This window comes from Ceratotherium simum, chromosome 25 (assembly GCF_057802395.1).
Source record: "Ceratotherium simum simum isolate JZ-2026a chromosome 25, ASM5780239v1, whole genome shotgun sequence".
Taxonomy (NCBI): domain Eukaryota; kingdom Metazoa; phylum Chordata; class Mammalia; order Perissodactyla; family Rhinocerotidae; genus Ceratotherium; species Ceratotherium simum.
This window is the reverse complement of record NC_141924.1, coordinates 7,863,811-7,884,284: the sequence shown is the minus strand read 5'-3', so window position 1 is coordinate 7,884,284 and position 20,474 is coordinate 7,863,811. Positions and strand designations below refer to the sequence as shown.

The 20,474-nt window shown below is 42.6% G+C and overlaps 1 protein-coding gene across 5 annotated transcripts in view; it reads right to left on the bottom strand.

Annotated features, from left to right (window-relative positions):
- Positions 1-20,474, bottom strand: part of TCF20 (transcription factor 20) — a 106,216-nt gene that overhangs the window by 12,246 nt on the left and 73,496 nt on the right. For all 5 annotated transcript variants that reach the window (XM_087448814.1, XM_087448810.1, XM_087448811.1 and 2 more), the window contains exon 3: positions 4,218-4,311. In XM_087448814.1, coding sequence (XP_087304940.1) covers positions 4,218-4,311 — 94 coding nt within the window. The remainder of the gene's footprint in view (positions 1-4,217; positions 4,312-20,474) is intronic.

Below are 20,474 nucleotides of genomic sequence, written 5' to 3'. Positions count from 1 at the left end.
TTCTAAAGGTTTGAGATGAAAATGTTAAACTGTTCCTTACTCCATATAGAGATGAGGGACCCCTAAATACAGGGACTTATTTTTATTATAATTAGAAAGTCAATCAACGAACACCTTTCCTGGATACAAAGATCCATCACATATAGAACAGAATTCCCAAGAAGATCGTGTAGGATCAACACACATGTCCATCCCCACAGAGCAGTGCAGGCCTCTGGGTCACTGTGACTTTGGTCATCAAAAAGACCAATAAAAGCCCAAGACACGGTCATCTGTGAAGCTGCCTCTTTGGTCCCAGCTCTCCACACAGAGGCAGAGCATGCAGCAGCTGGGGCAGCAAAGCCAGAGGCCGAGGCCCCACCCCGGTCCCGCTGACCCAGGCGGCCTCCCTCTCAGTGGGTAGTTGGCCACAAACTTCTGCCAAACAGAGATGTTACCAACTTACCTGGGCAGGCCACACAAGACAGGCTCCAACAGAGAGAGGGCCAAATATCATTTACTTACTAACCCTCAGCTGGTAAAGCAGCCCTGCTTCCCTGCTGGTGGGTGCAGGCTGGTGGACCTGGCAGGCCTCCATCGGAGAGGAGGCCTTTCCCAGAGAACCCCTACCCTACTGCCCGAGCCTGACCAGCTGCTAGCCACAAACGGCTACATAAAGTTAAGTTTAAATAAAATAAAGTAAAAATTCAGTCCCTCATCCCCACTAGCCACATTTCAAGTGCTCAATGGTCACACACGGCTTGTAGCTACTGTACTGGAGAGTGCAGATCTAGAATAGTCCCATCTTCACAGAAAGTTCTATTGAGCAGCTCTGCTTAAACCATTGAGAAACTGTCCCAGGAGGGAGGCCATTAGCCTGGTCCCTGACCTGGCCAGTGCCCCCTCATGCAGACAGGGAGTTGGGGGGGTTCCCTGCCTGCTGCTCACCTGATGTTTCTGAGCAAAGCCTCAGTGCAGGAGGCTACCTCTCACCCACCCCTGCCTAGAGAGCTAGTTCTCATAGTATGCCCCACATAAAACTTGCAAACAATAGCCAAAAATTTAATACTGAAAAATCTTCATTTAAAAACCACAAGAGTTAAACTAGAAAACGAAAACAAAACATTCTGATGTAACTAGGGGCAATATCATAAATACGAGAAAAGGCAACAGTTGGTTCTTGAGAGATTTAATGGCTGTACTACAGAATATGCCAGACCACGATGCAGGGTGAATTACAGCTTAGACTCAACACGGGAACATTTAGGGGGCGAATGAGAACAGATGGACAGACTAAAACTCTCACTCCCTGAACTACATTTCAAGGCTCTCTTCCTACTCCCCATCATCCCTCCGGTCAATCAGGCCACCAGCTGCCCTGCACTGCGTGCAAACACACACTGTCATGAGAATCTAACTTGGGCATAAGCTTTCTCTTTCTGTATCTTTCTCGTTCTTTTTAGCTGCTCCTCCTATAGAAACCTGGAAAGAAAAGAAGAGGGAGGAGGGGAAGGAGGGACAAAGAGAAGCATGTGAAAGGCAGGGGGACGTGCTTTAAGCAGACACCAGGAGTACTGAACAGCTGCACTGGAAGGAAGGGTGGTGATGAACTCAGAGTCTTTCCACGTCGGTCGGATCCTGCTCTTGGTGCTTTACACCTCTGTCCCGGCTTCCATCATCTGGTCAGCCATGCCCTCTCCCTTCTCCCCTGCCAAATCCAAATCAAACCCCGCATCTGAGAGACAGCACGGTTGCCTCCACGGAAAGTGACGTTTCCCCCCTCAGAACCTGGGAGGCTTTTAGAGACAACAAGCACCATGCCACTAGCTGCGCTCTCGTTTATCTTTCCATTTTTCTCTCCCTCCATCCTGATTGCAAGCATTATGAGGGCCGCCTAGGTGAAGGTCTTAGAAACAGAGGATGCTCAAAAAGTAACTGATGAAAACATCCACTGGAGACAACACTCTAGAAGAAAGAGGATTTTCCCAGGCTGTTGAAGCTCTGAGTCAGAACTCAAGTCTTCTGCATTACTCATTGGATGACACTTCTCGGACAAAAGGTTTCCCTTCTTTGAACAGTTATCACACTGCAAAACGTTGTTATGACCATCTCAACAGATGGGGAAAAAATTTTGACAGAACACAACACCTCTTTATGATAAAAACACTCGACAGACTGGGAAGAGAAGGGAACTTCCTCAGCTGCATCAAGAACATCTATGAAAAACCCACAGCCAGCTGCATCACATGTAACGGGTCAGAAATAAGAGAAGGATGTCAACAGCTCTTGCCACTTCTACCCAACGATACACTGGAAATTCTAGCCAGGGCAACTAGGCAAAAAAAAGAAATAAAAGGCATCTGACTGGAAAGGAAGAAGTAAAACTGTTGATTTGCAGAAGACATATCTTATAGATAGAAATCCACTAACAACAGAACTATTAGAATTAATCAACTGTGCGAAGTTGCAGGATACAAGATCAATATACCCAAATCAACTGTATTTCTAGGCACCCACAATGAAGAATCTGAAAATTAAATTAAGAAAACAATTTCATTTACAATTGCACCAAAAATAATAAAATACTTAGGAATAAATTTAACAAAAGAAGTGCAAAACTTACACTCTGAAAACTACAAAACACCGTTGAAAGAAACTAAAGACTGATGGAAATAAATGGAAAGACATCCCACGATCAAGGGTTGGAAGACATACTGCCGTCAAGATGGCAATACTCCCTAGCTTGATGTGCAGATTCCATGCAATCCCTATCAAAGTTTCAACGCCTGTTTTTTACAGAAATGGATAAGCTGCTCCTAAAATTCATACAGAATGGCAGGACCCAGAATAGCCAAAACGATCTTGAAAAAGAGGAACAAAATCGGAGGACTCACACTTTCCAATTTCAAAATCTACCACAAAGCTACAGTAATCAAGACAGTGTGGTACTGGAGAGAGTCCAGAAATAAGCCTATACATCTATGGTCAATTGGTTTTTGATAAAGGTGCCAAGATCATTGAATGGAGAAAGTTTAAGTCTTTTCTACAAATGGTACTGGGACAATTGGAATCCATAAGCAAAAGAATGAATTAGACTCCTACTTCCCACTGTATACAAAAATTAACTCAAAATGGGTCAAAGACCAGTGTAAGGGCTAAAACTATAAAACTCATAGGAGAAAACATGCATAAATCTTTGTGATTATGGATTAGGCGATGGTTTCTTAGTTATACAAAAAAGCAATGAGCAATAAAAAGCATAAGCAATAAAAGAAAAAATAAAGTAGACTTCATCAAAGGTGCTCAACATTATTAGCCACCAGGGAAATGCAGACCAAAATCACAACGAGATGCCACTTCATACCCATTGGGATGGCTATAATCAAAAAGTCAGATAATAACAAGTCTTGGTGAGGACGTGGAGAAACTGGAACCCTCACACACTGCTGGAGGGATGTAATGGTTTGGCCACTGTGGAAAACAGTTGGACAGTTCCTCAAAAGGTTAAACATGGAGTTAACATATGACCCAGCAATTCCATGCCTAGGTTTATACCCAAGAGAACTGAAAACATTAAGTCTAGACAAAGACTCACATGCGAATGTTCACAGCAGCACTGTTCATAATGATCAGAAAGTGGAAACAACGTAAATGTGCATCAACTGATGAATGATAAATAAAATACGGTATATATCCTTAATAAAATATTGTTGTCAATAAAAATCAAGAACTGATACATGCTACAACATGGATAAACCTGAAACACATCATGCTAAGTGAAAGAAGCCAGTCACAAAGACCACATGTTGTATGATTCCACTTATATGAAATGTCCAGTAGGCAAATCCAGGGACAAAGTAGATTAGTGGTTTCCAGGGGCTGGGGTCGGGGTCAGGGGGGAGCAGTGATTGCTACCATTAGCATAGTTTATGAGGTGATGAAAATGTTCTAAAATTTATTGTAAAGATGGTTTCACAACTCTGTGAATATACTAAAAACTATTGAATTGTACACTTAAATAGGTGAATTGTGTGTGAATTAAATGAATAAAATTGTTATTAAAAAATATTACCCCATTTCGCTCCTTTTATTATCCTCTCTGCATTCCTTTAGAATTTACAAACAGAACAGGGTCAGAAGAGACAAAAAGAACTAGAAAGAAGGGGAAGAGGGCAGAGGACCAAAGTGGAGGTCCTAGCCTCCGAATGCTGTGGACGGGCTCTGGGGCCCCGTCTTACCTGCGTCGACGGCACACGGGTAATGGTATCGGAAGGAGCAGCCTTTGTTGTAGCAGCCCAAGGTGGCGCCTGCCTCCTGGCAGTGGGAACATTTCTGAAAGGGAGGAAGAAGTCAGGCAGGTCAGCATCCCAGATCTACCGTCTCCTCCAGGCCTTCCCTCCACCCCATGGGTCAGCCCTCAGCGCACACCTCTGTGTTTACAGCAGTTTGTGGTGGCGGGACGGGCTGGTCAGTTTCTAACCGCCACTCCCTGGACCACACCATGGAAGGGACCCAGCAGCAACGTTTCAGGCTGGGCCTCACAAATGTTCACAAATCAATGAAACAGAACAACCCCGGGCATGAGGGTGGGGTGCCTGCCCGGCCTCCAGTGTTCCCGCTGTCCGCCCGCCCCGTGCTCCCGCTGTCCGCCCGCCCCGTGCTCGCCTGTCCTTCCCTCACTCCATTGCTCTCTTCAGCTGCCTACAGATCTTGCCTGTTTATTTCTGCTGGGCAAGTCTGGGGTAGGAACACAGGGTAAGATAGTAGAGTTATATATAAACCTTTTAGAATTAAAAGTGGAATTTGGTTTCTAGCTCTTATACTTGTAAGAAGATTTTATTTTTATTCTACTTATCCCAAATGTCCAACATAAGTATACTCCTTTTTTCAGAAAATATAGGCTCCTGTGTGCAAATGGTATTTTTATACACAAATCCTATTTTAAATGCACTAGGAAACCTGCCATGAGTTTCTGGCTAAGTGAGACATTCTTCTGTAATTGAGATGCTCTTTCTTATGCGCCCAGGTTTTCTTAAAGTGGGGCACATCTCTATCACCCTGTGAGTGCTCAATCCTATGGGCATAAGAAATGTGTCCTACCAACAATAACCGTACTTGTAAAATTCAACCACAGTGGCCCTACTGAGGAAGGATGTCGACTCTTCTGGTGACCGAGGCACACCCAGATAAGGCTACCTGGAAGATACAGACACTTGTTCCTGATGCTAGGAAAAATAAAGTAAAAGTGCTCCCTGAGTAGTTATACTTGTGGAGAAGAATGCCCCCCCACCCCACACCCTTCCTGGGACAAAGTGACTAAAGGGTGCCCTTCTCCCTCTTTTCCCACCCAAAGGCAGGCCCTGGATGCAGGCTATCAGGGGTCAGTGTGGCTCGCAGGCCTCCAGCAGTCAGGAACGCCTCAGTGGGAGTGGGAGTGAAGCCTACCTGGACGGTGCCATGGAACCAACACCTCCAGCCCACAGAGGTGGGAACAAGACGAGAGGGAGCTCGATCAAGCTTCCCTAATGCTGATGCTGAAGGTAAAACCACACTCACGCCAGCAACAGCGCAGCTCACCACGCGTCAGGCATCGCTATGTGCAACTGACATGGAACATCTCACTCAGTTCTCCTACTACCCTGTAACATCCCCCTCTACAGAAGAGGTGCCTGAAGCACCAGAAGGGGAAGTAACCTGCTCCAGCTGACCACCCCTGGCATCCTGCAGAGACACAGGGGGCAGGAACAAGTCCTTCAAGAGCTTTGCCTTCCTCTCACAGATGTTTACCATGTGCCCTCACACTCTTGCCAAGAAATAAAACATCACGTGGCCTGGAGTAAACCAAGGAGAGTGGCAGCACTTCGGGTAGCCCTAGACTTTATCCACTTCTGTCAGTGCTGCAGGGCACCTTCAGAACACAGGTTTCACCACCAACCAGAGGTGACGAATGTGGCTGACGTGTCAGTGGCCCATCGCAGCCATTCCTGCTATGCCCCTTCTTACTAAAGAGCCCCAAACAGTCAGCTATCCAGAGGGCTTGTGCTCCAGGCCCTCCCCACCCCGGGGGTGAACCCCAGTTAGTGGTGGCCACTTAGGAATGGGAGTGTCAAGCATTTCTGGCAGGAAAGTCTGCAGGAAAAGGAGCTTCTGGGAAAGTCTCACCCTCTTAAAAATGGACAAGAGGCAGGAACAGGTCATTTTCTCACTCGGCCTCTGTGAGGATGAGATGTTGAGATCTGCTGCAACCATCTCATCACCCTGAAAAGGACAGCTCTGAAGACAAAGCCCAACCCGCTGAGGACAGCAGAGTGACAGAACAAAGAGAACCAGGATCCTTTGTGACACTGTTGAGCACTAAATTAACCAACCCCAGGACAACTCCTCCTCCAGACTTGCTAAGGGACACTTAAAAAAAAAATCTCTTTTTAGCTTAGTTTTTATAACTTACAGTCAAAATACCCTAGTTGAGAGATAGGAAGGGGCCTAATATTTGAGGCACTGCTGTATAAGGTTAAGTGTGTGGGCTCTAGAACCTGAAGAGATCCCTGTAAGTGATCCCATCACTTCCTATCTATGTGTTCTTGGCCAAATTCCTCACCTGTTTCCTCAACCTGCAAACATGGACCTAATAATACCTTCCACCTCATAGAGATGCTGTGAGGGTTAAACGTGTTAATCCAGGCTTAGAACAGCGGCTGGATACAAAGTGCTCAGTAAAGGTGACCCAGGATGACCATGCGCCAGGCGCACGCCAGATGCTCTACATGGACCACCTAAAAAGAGCAACCTGCAGAGCAGGCCTGGTCATCACGTGAGTTTACAGACAGGAAAGAGACATGATGAAGCTTGGATCTGAACAATGTCCGTTTCCTTCCTACCACAACACATGCCTCTCTGTCCCCTGCAGGGCTTCTCAAAGCTCCCTGCCCTGAACCAGCCCACAGACCACAGGTCCCATCTTTTTCATAAAGAAACTCACCCCTCACCAGGAAATTACCATCAATAAAATGATGCTTGCTTCTTTCAATTAAAAAGTGCAACTAATTTACTACATTGCATCCAGAGGAGAAAGACCCTGCATGGTATATTAGGGCCTTAGAGAAAGGATGTTAAAGAATTTAGTTCAGTGGTTCTCAAAGTACAGTCCTCGGACCATCAGCATCACCTGGGAACTTGCTAAGAATGCAGATTCTGGGATTCCGGGAAGATGGTGGAGTAGGTAGTACCAGGAATCTCTCCCCCCCGGACAACCGCACTGGCAGATCTGTCTGACATAACTGTTCTGGAACTCTGGGGACTGTTGAAAGCTTGCAACTTCCAGGGGAAGACTAGGATGGTAAATTGCAATTACTTTTGGTCAATTTCAGCTCTTACACAGAAGCAGTTACCCACCTTCCACTCCCAGCCAAGTGTCAGGCAGCTGTGCACCGGATCCTGGAGCAGCTTGTACACAGCTTGTGGGAGCCAGGGTGGGCAAAGAGAAACCCTGTCCTCCCAGTACTGGGGATCTCTGCTCTGACTGCTGTTACTGCTTCTGATCAGAGGTGGAGACAAAGAGGCAGGCGGCCATTGTTGTGGCACCTCCTCCACTGCTGCAGGCCCCTCCCGCTCAGGCTGCAGAGACTTCCAGGGATTTAAAAGGCTGCCCCCCCTCACCGACTTCATTTTTTCCTTTATCCCCTCCTGGGAGCCAGACATTAAAGACTAGGACATTCAAAAACATCTACATATATGGGGAAAATTAGAAAGTGACTGGGAATTCCCAGGGAAAGGCTGAAAAAAGACCTGAGAAGACCTTAAGCTCATGCCTCAGGCTGATCCTATGCACAGAGACAGACTGCAACAATAAGAAAAATAAAAAAAATAACAACCCCCCCAAAAGCAAACCCTGGGGAAGGGGGAGAATCTGATTTCCAGAGTTACCACATTATGAAATCCAAATGTCCAGTGTTCAACAAAAACCCACAAGGCATACAGAGAAGCAGGAAAGTATGGTCCATCCAAAGGAAAACAATAAATCAGCCGAAACTGTTCCCAAAAAAGACCTAATGGCAGCTACAATATTGAGACAAAGACTTTAAAAGAACTGTCTTAAAGACGCTCAAACAACAAAAGGAAGATGTGGAGAAAGTTAAGAAAAGAACATGTGAACAAATGAAAATATCAATAAAGAGATAGAAAACCTAAAAAGAAACCAAAAGAAATTCTGAAGCTGAAAAGTACAATAACCGAAATTAAAAATTCACTAGAAGGATTCAGGACAGATCACAGTAGGCAAGAGAAAGAATCAGTGAACTTGAAGATAGGACAATGGAAATTATTGAGTCTGAGGAACAGAAAAAAAATAAAGGTTGAGGAAAAGTGAACAGAGCCTAAGGGAGCTGTGGGAAACCACTAGGCAGACCAACACAGGCATCGTGGAAGTCCCAGAAAGAGAAGAGAGAGAGAGAGAGAGAAAGGGGCAGAGACAATTTTGGAAGAAACAATGACTGAAAACTTCCCAAATTTGATGAAAGACATGAATATAAATATCCAAGAAGCTCAATGAACTCAAGAGATTATACCAAGACACACAATCAAACTTTCAAAAGCCAAAGAAAGAATCTTGAGAGAAGCAAGTTGTCACAAGTGATCCTCAGTAAGATAATCTACAGATTTCTCATCATAAACTGTGGAGGCCAGCAGACAGTGGGCCAATACATTCAAAGTGCTAAAAGAAAAAACTATCAACCAAGAATCCTATATCCAGGAAGACTGTCCTTCAAGATTGAGGGAGAAATTAAGACATTCCCAGAAAAACAAAAGCTGAGGGAGTTCATGACCACTAGACTTGTCCTGCAAGAAATCCTCAAGGGAGTCGTACAGGGTGAAATGAAGGGACACTAGACAGTAACTCTAAGCTGTATGGAGAAATAAAGATCTCAATAAAGGTAAGCACATGGGCAATTATAAAAGCTAGTATTATTGTAACAACGGTTTGTAACCGCAATTTGTTTCCTACATGTTTTAAGAGACTAATACAGTTTAAAAAAACAACAATTATTAGTGCAAACGCTAGTATTACTGTAACTTTAGTTTGTGGCTCCAAATCTTGTTTCTACATAATTTAAGAGAATAATGCATTTAAAAGAATTTTTAGGGCTGGCCCTGTGGCTTGGTGGTTAAGTGCGCGCGCTCCGATGCTGGTGGCCTGGGTTCGGATCCCGGGCGCGCACCAAGGCACCACTTCTCCGTCCATCCTGAGGCCAAGTCCCACATACAGCAACTAGAAGGATGTGCAGCTATGACATACAACTATCTACTGGGGCTTTGGGGGGAAAAATAAATAAATAAAATCTTTAAAAAATAAAAAAATAAAAAAAATAAAAGAATTTTTAGTTTGTTTTTGGGCACACACACATACACGATGTATAAAGATGTAATTCTGTGACATCAACAACCAAAAGGGATTGGAGCTGTAAAGGAACAGTTTTTATGTTACTGAAGTTGGTATAAATTCAAATATAGAAAAGGAAATGAGAAAGGAATTTAAACTTTTCACTACAAAAAAATCAACTAAACATAAAAGACAGCAGTAATGCAGGAAATGAGGAACAAAAAAGCTATAAGGCATATAGAAACCATGAAATAGCAAAGTGACAGAAGTAAGGCCCCATTATAAGTAATTACTTTAAATGTAAATGGATTAAACTCTCCAATCAAAAGATAGAGATTAGAAGAACGGATAAAAACTCATGATTCAACTACATGCTGTGTACAAGAGACTTACTTTAGATACCAAGATACAAATAGATTGAAAGTGAAAGGATGCAAAGAGATACTCTATAACCAAAAGAGAAAAGGAGTGGCTGTACTAATATCAGACAAAACAGACTACATCAAAAAAGGTTACAAGACACAAAGAAGAATGTCCTATATTAATAAAAGGCTCAATATAGCAAGAAGATATAACAATTATAAACATTTACACACCTAATGAGAGACCGTCAAAATACATGAAGCAAAAACTGAAAGAATTGAAGGGAGAAATAGTTCTACAATAATAATTGGAGACTTCAATACTCTACACTCACAATAATGAACAGAAAAATCAGACATAAGATAAGTAAAGAAATAAAGGACTTAATACACTAAACCAACTGGATCTAACAGGCATATACAGAACATTCTAACCACCAACAACAGAATACACATTCTTCTCAAGCACATGGGACATTTTCCATGGTAGTCTGTATGCTGGGCCACAAACTAAAGTCTCAATAGATTTAAAAGACAGATATCATGCAAAGTATCTTCTCTGACCACAATGAGATGAAATCAGAAATCAGTAACTCAAGGAAAGAAAAATTGGAAAATTCACAAAATTGTGGAAATTAAACAACATACTTTTAAACAATCAATGGATCAAAGACGAAATCACAAGAGAAATTAGAAAATACCTGGAGATAAATGAAAACAAAAACCAAAACTTACAGAATACAGCAAAAGCAATGCTAAGGGTGAAATTTATAGCTATAAACGCTTACATTAAAAACAAGAATGATCTCAAATCCACAAGCTAACTTTACAACTTAAGGAACTACAAAAAGAACAAACTAAACCCAAAGCTACCAGAAGGAAGGAAATAGTAAGGATTAGAGCAGAAATAAATCAGAGAACAGAGGAAAATAAACGAAACCAAAAATTGGTTCTTCGAAAAGATCAACAAAATTGACAAACCTTTAGCTAGATGAACTAAGAAAAAGAGAGAAGACTCAAATTACTAAAATCAGAAATGAAACTGGGGACATCACTACTGATTCTACAGAAATAACAAGGATTATAAAAAAGTACTACAAGCAACTGTACAAATTGGATAATTTAGATGAAATGGACAAATTTTCAGAAACACAAAACCTACCAAGACTAAATCACGAAGAAATAAAATATCTGAATAGACCTATAAATAGTAAGATTGAATCAGTAGTCAAATACCTCCCAAAAAAGAAAAGCCCTGGACCCGATGGCTTCACTGGTGAATCCTACCAAACATCTGAGGAACAACTAACAACTAAATACCAATCCTTGTGAAACTTTTCCCAAAAATTGAAGAGAAGGGAACATTTTCAAAATTATCCTATGAAGCCAGCATTACTTGTTGGCTAGACAAAGAAAACTAGACAAAGACATGACAAGACAAAAAATCTACAGATCAATATCGTTCATGAACACTGATGCAAAAATCCTCAACAAAATACTAGCAAACAGAATTCAGGAGCACATTAAAAGGATTATACACCACAACCAAGTGGGATTTATTCCTGGAATGCAAGGATGGTTCAACACAGGAAAACTGATCAGTGTAATACGTTACACATCAACATTATAAAGGAAATAACCACATGATCATCTCAACTGACACAGAAGAAGCATCTGACAAAATTCAACACCCTTTTATGATAAAAACACTCAACAAACTAGGAATAGAAAGAAACTACCTCAACATAACAAAAGCCAAATATGAAAAACCCACAGGGAATATCACTCTCAATGATGAAAGACCAAAACCATTTCCTAAGATGAGAAACAAGCCAAGGATGCCTGCCTTCACTTCTATTCAAAATAGTATTGGGAGCTTCAGCCAGAACAATTAGGAAAGAAAAAGAAATAAAAGGTGTCCAAACTGGAAAGGAAGAAGTAAAATTATCTCTGTTTGCAGATGATATAATCTTATATGTAGAAAACCCTAAAGAGTGCACAAAAAAATCTGTTAGAACTAATAAATAAATTCAGCAAAGTAGCAGGATACAAAGTCAACACAAAAATCAGTTGCATTTCTATATACGAACAATCTGAAAAGGAAATTACAAAAACAATTTGATTCTCAGTAGCATCATAAAGAATAAAATACTTAGGAATTAACTAAGGAAGTGAAAGACTTGTACAATGAAAACTACAAAACGCTGCTGAAAGAAATTAAACATGAATAAATGAAAACACATCCCATATTCACGGATTAGAAAACTTAATATTTTTAAAATGTCAATACTACCCAAAACAATCTACAGAGATTCAATGTGATCTCTGTCAAAATCCCAATGACATTTTTTTGCAGAAATAGAAAAACCTATCCTAAAATTCATATGGAATCTCAAGGGACCCTGAAGAGTCAAAACAATATTGAAAAAGAACAAAACTGGTGGACTCATACTTCCTGATTTCAAAACTTACTACAAAGCTACAATAATCAACAGTGTGGTATTGGTATAAAGACAAAGATATACACCAATGGAATAGAATAGAAAGCCCAGAAATAAAGCCTTGCACATATGGCCAAATGATTTTTGACAAGGGTGCCAAGACCATTCAATGGGGATAAGGTCACTCTTTTCAACAAACGGTGCTGGGAAAACTGGACATCCACATGTAAAAGAATGAAGTTGAACCCTTACCTAACAATAGATACAAAAATTAACTCAAAATCGATCAAAGACCTAAATGAAAGACCTAAAACAATAAAACTCTTAGAAGAAAACATAGGACAAAAGCTTCATGACGTTGGATTTGGCAATGATTTTTTTGGTTAGAACACCAAAGGCCTACATAACAAAAGAAAAAATAGACAAATTGGACGTCACAAAAATTTTAAAAATTTGCGCATCAAAAGACACTATCAATGGAGTAAAAAAGGCAATCTGCAGAATGGGAGAAAATATTTGCAAATCATATATAGGATAAAGGGTTAATATCCAGAACATATCAAGAACTCCTAACACTCAATACCGAAACAACAAAACAACTCATTTCAAAAATGGGCAAAAAACCTGAACAGACATTTCTCCAAAATAGATCTACAAATGGAGAATAAGCACATGAAAAGACGCTCAACATCACTCATCATCAGGGAAATGCAAATCAAAACCACAATGAGAGACCAACTCACACCCACTAGAATAGCTAATATCAAAAAAACAGAAAACAGCAAGTGTTCATAGGATTGAAGAAACTGGAACCCTTGGGCACTATTAATGTAAATGTAAAATGGTCCAGCCACTGTGGAAAACACTATGGCGGTTCCTCAAAAAATTACAAATAGAATTACTGTGTGATCCAGCAATTCCATTTTTGGGTATATACCCCCCCAAATGAAACCAGGGTCTCAGAGATATTTGGTACACTCATGTTCACAATAGCTAAAATATGGAAGCAACCCAAGTGTCCATGAATGAGCACATGGATAAGCAAAAGGTGGTATATACACACAATGGAATATTATTCAGCCTTAAAAAGGATGGAAATTCTGACACATGCTACAACATAGATGAACCCAGAGAACATTATGCTAAGTGAGATAACCCAGTCAGAAAAAGACTCATAGTGTATGATCCCACTTATAAGAGGTACTTAGAATAGTCAAAATCACAGATACAGAAAGTATAATGGTAGCTGTCATGATCTAGGGGGAGGAGAAAATGGGGAGTATTGTTGAATGGGTATGAGTTTCAAGTTTCACAAGATGAAAGAGTTCTGGAGATGGTTGGTGGTGACGGTTGCCCAACAATGTGAATGTATTTACATTGTTGGGCACTGAATTATATATACTTAAAAATAGTTAAGATAGTAAATTTTATGTTAAATGTATTTTACCACAATAAAAAAAGAATTAAAAAAAAAAAAGATACAAATTCTCAAGCCCCATCTCAATCTGTGCTGTAACAAGTCTCCAGGCAATTCTGATGCACAATACAGTTTGCGAACCACTAGTCCAATTTCAACTCCCCAACTTTTTAGGTAAGGAAATCAAAGACCCAGAGAGATGCAACGACTGGCTGAGCTAGGATTTCAGGCTTCCCGGGAGCCATTCAGTGCTTTCTCCACTATACTGCTGTTTCCTACAGACCAATGTGGATTATGGGGTGTGACAGGCAGAACTGGCACCCAAAGATGTCCAACCTCATCCCCAGAACCTGTGACCTTACATGCCAAAGGGCCTTTGCAGATGTGATTAAGTCAACGACTTTGAGATGGGGCGAGCATGCTGCGTTATCCAGGTGGCCCCATCTAATCACAGGGGTCCATAAAAGTGAAGAATCTCTCCCAGAGGATGTCCGAGTTGCAGGCTTTAGGGAGATGTGACGACGAAAGCCGAGTCAGAGAGACGCAACACGGCTGGTTTTCAAGATGGAGGAAGGGGCCACGAACCAAGAACGTTGGCAGCCTTCAGAAGGTGGAGAAAAGAAAACAAATTCTTACCTAGAGCCTCCAGAAAGGAACACAGCCCCACTGACACCTTAATCTGAACCTAGTGAGACTTGTGTCGGACTTGTGATCTACAGAACTTGTCAGATAACAACTTTGTGTTTTAAGCCACTAAGTTTGTGGTAATGTGTTACTGCAGTGACAGAAAACTAGTAGGTCAGGATTTCCTGAGAATCTCATAATAAAGAAGTGACTCCTCATTTTCCTTTTACATTCTTCAATATAACAAATTTCTCCCTCATGGAAACACCTACAATTTCACTCACTTTTTATTAGGCAAATTCTGGCATCAGATCAGGGACACCGGAACTACAAGGGATGCTGGGTCTGTCTTTAGCGCTCTTTTTTCTGGTTCAAGAAATAGGCTATAAGCAAAGTGACCTGCTGAAGATCACATAACTAGAAGCACCATAACTTAGAACTTCAGCCTTTTTTCTTCTGAATCCCAAGTTCAACATTCTTTATACCACGCTGCCTTCTAGTCCCCTTCACTCACTCAACTATCCAACATTTGAAAAGGACTTCCTATGTGCCAGGTGCCAAAGACAGAATATCAAAACTTATGTCTAGAATATCTTCTGTTTTTCTTCTCCCCATCTATCTCCAAAAATCAATACCCAGGCTAGTACCATTTCCAATTAGATTTTTATTCTTTATTTTCTACCTGAAGAAATTACTTACACTATCATTCTTCCATAATGCAAATAATATAATGACGTCACTCCACAGCTAAACGTCCCTTGTTTTTGTTTTGTTTTGTTTTTTGTGAGGAGGACCAGCCCTGAGCTAACCTCCAATGCCAATCCTCCTCTTTTTTGCTGAGGAAGACTGGCCCTGGGCTAACATCTGTGCCCATCTTCCCCTACTTTATACGGGACGCCACCACAGCATGGCTTAACAAGCGGTGCATCGGCGCGTGCCCGGGATCCAAACCGGCGAACCCTGGGCCGCTGCAGCAAAGCGCGCGCACTTAACCGCTTGCGCCATTGGGCCAGCCCCCGTCCTTTGTTTTTAACTACACTGTTGTTCCAAGTTGAACCATATTCAATCCTGGGAGGTAAGTCCACACAATACTGCTCCCCACACAAATGAGACACACAGTGGGGCTTCAATTATGACTTCTAAATCAAGGTATGTTTTTCAAACAATCAATGGCCCAATCTTCTCAACAGTGAATTTTTCCTTTATTATTCAGGGGAATAAAGGCTATTTTTAAGCAACTCTGACAAGAATCCTGTATTTCTTTATACTGTAATCTTGGGAAATAAATTATAAAATGTATTCTTAGTTTTTGGATATGTTTCAACAACAGAAAGTAGCCAAACACTCACCCTGATCCTTTCACCAGCCCTCCTCACTGTCCCAGAGGCAGGACTTGGTGACTGGAGGCGGCAAGGCGGAGGAGCCAAATCATCTGAGAGCAGTTTAATCCATAACCGACAGAAGCTCCAAGGGAGAACTCTGCCTGCCTCTTCATTCACAGAAAGGCTCTTTCCTAGGAGACGTAACAGCGACCTGAATAATCGCTCTGTTTAATGAGCATCTCGAAGCAGCCTCAGAGCACTGAAGCATTTGGGTCAGAGTATTATTAGTGTTGATGATGACTGGTTCTGTTTGAGCCTTAAAGATCGCACCCGTTGCCACTACTGTGCCCAAGACGGCTTTTATCCCGCATTGCACACACTTTTGCTCAGGCTTACAGTATTTACTTATTCACATTTGTCTACCTCCCCTAAACTGTGAGATCCATTCTTGCACTGCCAGGGCCGGGCACACTGTAGGAGCTGTAAATGCAGGCTGATGGAATGAACGCAAGGAAACGTCTGACAAATTTGAGAGCTTGGAGAAAACTAACAAGGTTACTCTTCAACATGAGTTAAAAAGCTGATGCTGGCAGAGCTTGAGAATGTGGAACAAGGTATGTGTTAATTTTTGGCCACCAGCAAGAGCTTTTTTTTCTTTTTCATTATGCCTTCTGTATCTAGGACAGAAGCTCTGCCACCTGAGCAATCTACTCCGGCTGGATGGTAGTGTGACAGTCTGCATACAAGGAGCCACCCTTTAAGGCCCTGGGAGCGTCTTTCTTTGACGCAACTCCGCACCCTATCCATTTTCTTTCAAGAGCACTTCAAGGTATTGGTCAAAGCAATACATAAAAAACCCTATATGTTTGGGGTCCTTGCTTCCTCAGAGCTAGATAACCCCCTTATGTTCCCTCACGAAAGCTCATGAGACCAGCTGGAGCATTTTGCTGCTACCTGCCATTCTCACAGACTCGAGAGAAGAGCCTGGCACCAGCCTCTGGAACCCGCCCCACAGCCCAGAGCCCCATCAAGGCTTCAAAGACAACCCTGGAGGGCCAGAGAGACGCCCAGTCCTTCTCACGTCCATTTACAGTGCATGGATTTACAAGTTGCATTTGTAGCTGTTCCAGCAAAAGCATCGATTTCAGAAACTGAGTCCATTAAATAAACATCTTAATAAATTCTGATGACACCAGTGTAAACGCCAGTCACTCATGTTAACAGCATCCACTGGCTAAAGGCTAACTGTGTGTACCTTAAGACAAAAGTTCCAGGTCTGACTGGTTTTTAGAACAGATGTGGATGGTCTAATGGGAATATTCTCCAGGTGTGAAGCAGCACAAGGGCCAGTGGACAAAGCACCTGAGAGTTTCAGCTCCTGTGTAAATGCCAAAAAAGTCACTACATCAATTTTATCATCTGCAAAATGAGGATAACAATATTTGCTTTGCCTTTCTCATAAAAGTGTTGTGTGAAATAACTGTGGAAGTGTTTTATAAGCTAGAGTTACATAATTGTTAGTATTTATAAAAATATAATATATAAATATTATAAAATATATAAATATATAAAATAATAATCTATCATGTGTCATATTTTTGGCAGTTACTGGTGTCAAAATTAGACACAACGCATATCAAGTAGAGTCTATTAAGACACACTAATTTAAAAAATTATTTTTTGGAATCGATTTTTTCCCTTAGAACACGGCCTGAACATCTGCTGTCACCCGGTCTTTCTGTAACTTTAGTTGCTGTGTTTCAGTAGGATTTCATCTCTGAGGGTGTGTATGGTCAGTTCGTGGCCAAATCTCTGAACATCGCATCTCTTAGCTCCTATTCACTATCACTTTCACTATATTTCTCCTCCTAATTCTATCCTTGAACAATACAAACTAATGGGATTTTTAATGTTTTGTGAAGCACTTTTGCATTGGAAGGAAAGGTGCTGAATAATGAGGAATCGAACCACATGATCAAGTACAAATTAAACACTAGCAGATCAAAAGCATTGAAAACTACCCCCAAAAAGGCACACTAAGCACAACCAGAATGAGGAAAAGTGCCCCGTAGGTCGGTCTGTTGCACTCTGTAGATACTGCCCCTGCGCGTTACGTGGCGAGCAGACTCAGGCTGCCTGCACCAGCGTCACCCACCATGTGCTCCTCGACACGGTTCTGCCAGCCTGTCCCCACTTATGCAACCTACTCGCTCATGGTACAATAACCTAGAATAATTTCTATCACTGCTTCTGGGTCCCCAACTGCCACGAGGGGCCGAGGCCCAGCAGGTGGTACTGCTCCTCACAGCACACCTAGAGCCTAACAGCTCATCTTCTCTGCCCCCTGGGACACAGCCATCTGCTTCCCATGAAAGCCAGGAGAGGAAACACACACGCACAAACTGTCTTTAATCTGATCATTTTTCAGATATAAAAATAATCAGGAATAAAATTATCCATTTAGACCCCCATTCCCCTCCCATAAGACCTCCAATCAGGGCCAGCTTGGGTCACCTAGTGGTTAAGTTTGGTGCGCTCTGCTTTGGCAGCCTGGGGTCGGTTCCCGGGCATGAACATACACCACTTGTCTGTCAGTGGCCATGATGTGGTGGCAGCTCACATACAAAAAGAGGAAGACTGGCAAGGGATGTTAGCTCAGGGTGAATCTTCCTCAGCAAAAAAGAGGAAGATGGACAATAGAAGTTAGCTCAGGGCAAATTTTCCTCAACAACAACAACAAAACACTCCAATCAAAAAGTGGTTCTGGGGGCCGGCCCAGTGGCACAAGCGGTTAAATGCACGTGCTCTGCTTCGGCGGCCCGGGGTTCACAGGTTCGGATCCCGGGTGCGCACCAACGCACCGCTTGGTAGGCCATGCTGTGGCGGCGTCCCATATAAAGTAGAGGAAGATGGGCAGGGATGTTAGCTCAGGACCACTCTTCCTCAAGAAAAAAGGGGAGGATTGGCATCGGATGTTAGCTCAGGGCTAGTCCTCCTCACACACACACACACACAAAAAAGTAGTTCTGCTCCTGACCCTGAAAAATATCAGTTTCTTTGGGAAACCTTTTCAAACCACATTATAAACCTATAAGAAATGTTTTTGTAGCTAAGTGAGTGGGGTTTCAGAGGTGGCTGGCCCCAGAAGTGGAGCAAGCTGTACGACCGCACGACCAAGGTCAAAATGTAAGTGCAGCTGCTCTGGCAGTGTCTCCCAGCTACACCCCTGCCTCTGTTTTGATCCAGGAGGAAAGCTTTTCTCTCAATTCCCTTCCTGCTGTCTTTGTACTAGCAGATAGGCGTACAGTGAAGTTATGATGCTCTGAATCAGGCTAGAAGGCTTGAGATAAAGGATTCTTTTTCTTCATTAACAATATCCTTCCTTATCTTTCTGCATTTCCTCTGTCAAACAGAAGAGGCCAGAATTTAGCCACAACCTTGGGCACGTGAAGAATATATTTAGAGTACATATATACCTTCACATAATCCATTTGTTCATTTTATCATTCAGAAAACAAATAATAAGAACTTATTAGGTCTAAGATGCAGCTGGGGAAGGACGTCTTTTCTCTAGAAGATTCTCTCACATATCTTTTGCTGTTGTTGCTGTTTTACAGATGCAGATTTACACATCAGGTGTGTCTGAAGTAAGGTACATCTGTCGTACCTCCATCACATGTGAAGGCAACCACTGGCTAATAAACAGCCAGGCTGCTGCTTTATAGAATCACGAATGCAAGTTATTCTACTGAATATGAAAAAAGGATTTTGACTTCCTCACGAGCTGTTCTTGGGATTTTTAATTTGCCTTATTAATATGTCAGTTCCGAGCCCACTGCATAAAACTGCAAAGTCTAAAAACTAGAAACATGGGTCGCAAGAATATTAATAAGAACTCCATCAGTTCGGTCTTTATCAACTCCGTTTTCTCTGCTCCTTATCTTTCCTCTCACATGCTGATTTCTCCAGATGTTGTAAGAGACTGTATGATCAAGGTGCCTTTGATTCTCAGTGGTCTTTGCTTTCAGTTTTCTTAAATGGTATCAACTCCAGAAATGTAATCATCTTTCCTGTTTACTCATTCAGCAAATTTTTATTACATGCCTATGTGCGAGGCAAAGGGGCTAAACTGGGGATGGAAGGTCCACCTAGTGTCTGCCCTCAGGGAACTTACAGAAAGGTCTGGGAGTAAGAAACCAAAACTGAGATGTAAACAGCACTTCAGAGCTTAGAGGTAGTGTCCCTGACCTAGTTAAGGAGGTCAGGAAAGCGTTCTTGAGAGAGCGTTGCCTGAGCGAGTCCTACTCGGGCCAAGGGGGAAGGGAAGACATTCACGGCAGAGGGAACAACAGCCTGGAGGAACAAGCACGCAGGGTGTGGAGTGTGACATGGTGGAGCACGATTCCGAAGGGGTGGGGAGCTGATGAGCAGGAATGTGGCACCAACAAGGCTTTTGCCAGGTTAGGGATGTCATGGAGGAGTCTGGGTATGGGGGATGGAAACACATGAGAGGCTGCATTTAGAGACGCTTTGGAGATGAAACTGACAGGACTTGGTGATGAGCTAGCCACAGCAGTCCATGACACGTGTCGCGGTGAGCCTGGTGTGTGGTGGTGTAAGTGGTGCCTTCACTTGGTGGGCACAGTGGAAGGAGAGCCCTTCGGGCATCAGGATGCTAATGAGGTGGGGACACACGTGGCCCCAGCTCTAAAGGCTACTTACTCTTAGGACATTGCACTTAGAGAACAGAATATTTTGGACATTCAGAATCTCAACTGGAATGATGAAGAATGGGTTTAGGGCCGGTCCCGTGGCTTAGTCGTTAAGTGCCCACGCTCCACTACTGGCAGCCCAGGTTTGGATCCCGGGGGCGCGCGCCGACGCACCGCTTCTCCGGCCATGCTGAGGCCGCGTCCCACATACAGCAACTAGAAGGATGTGCAACTGTGACAT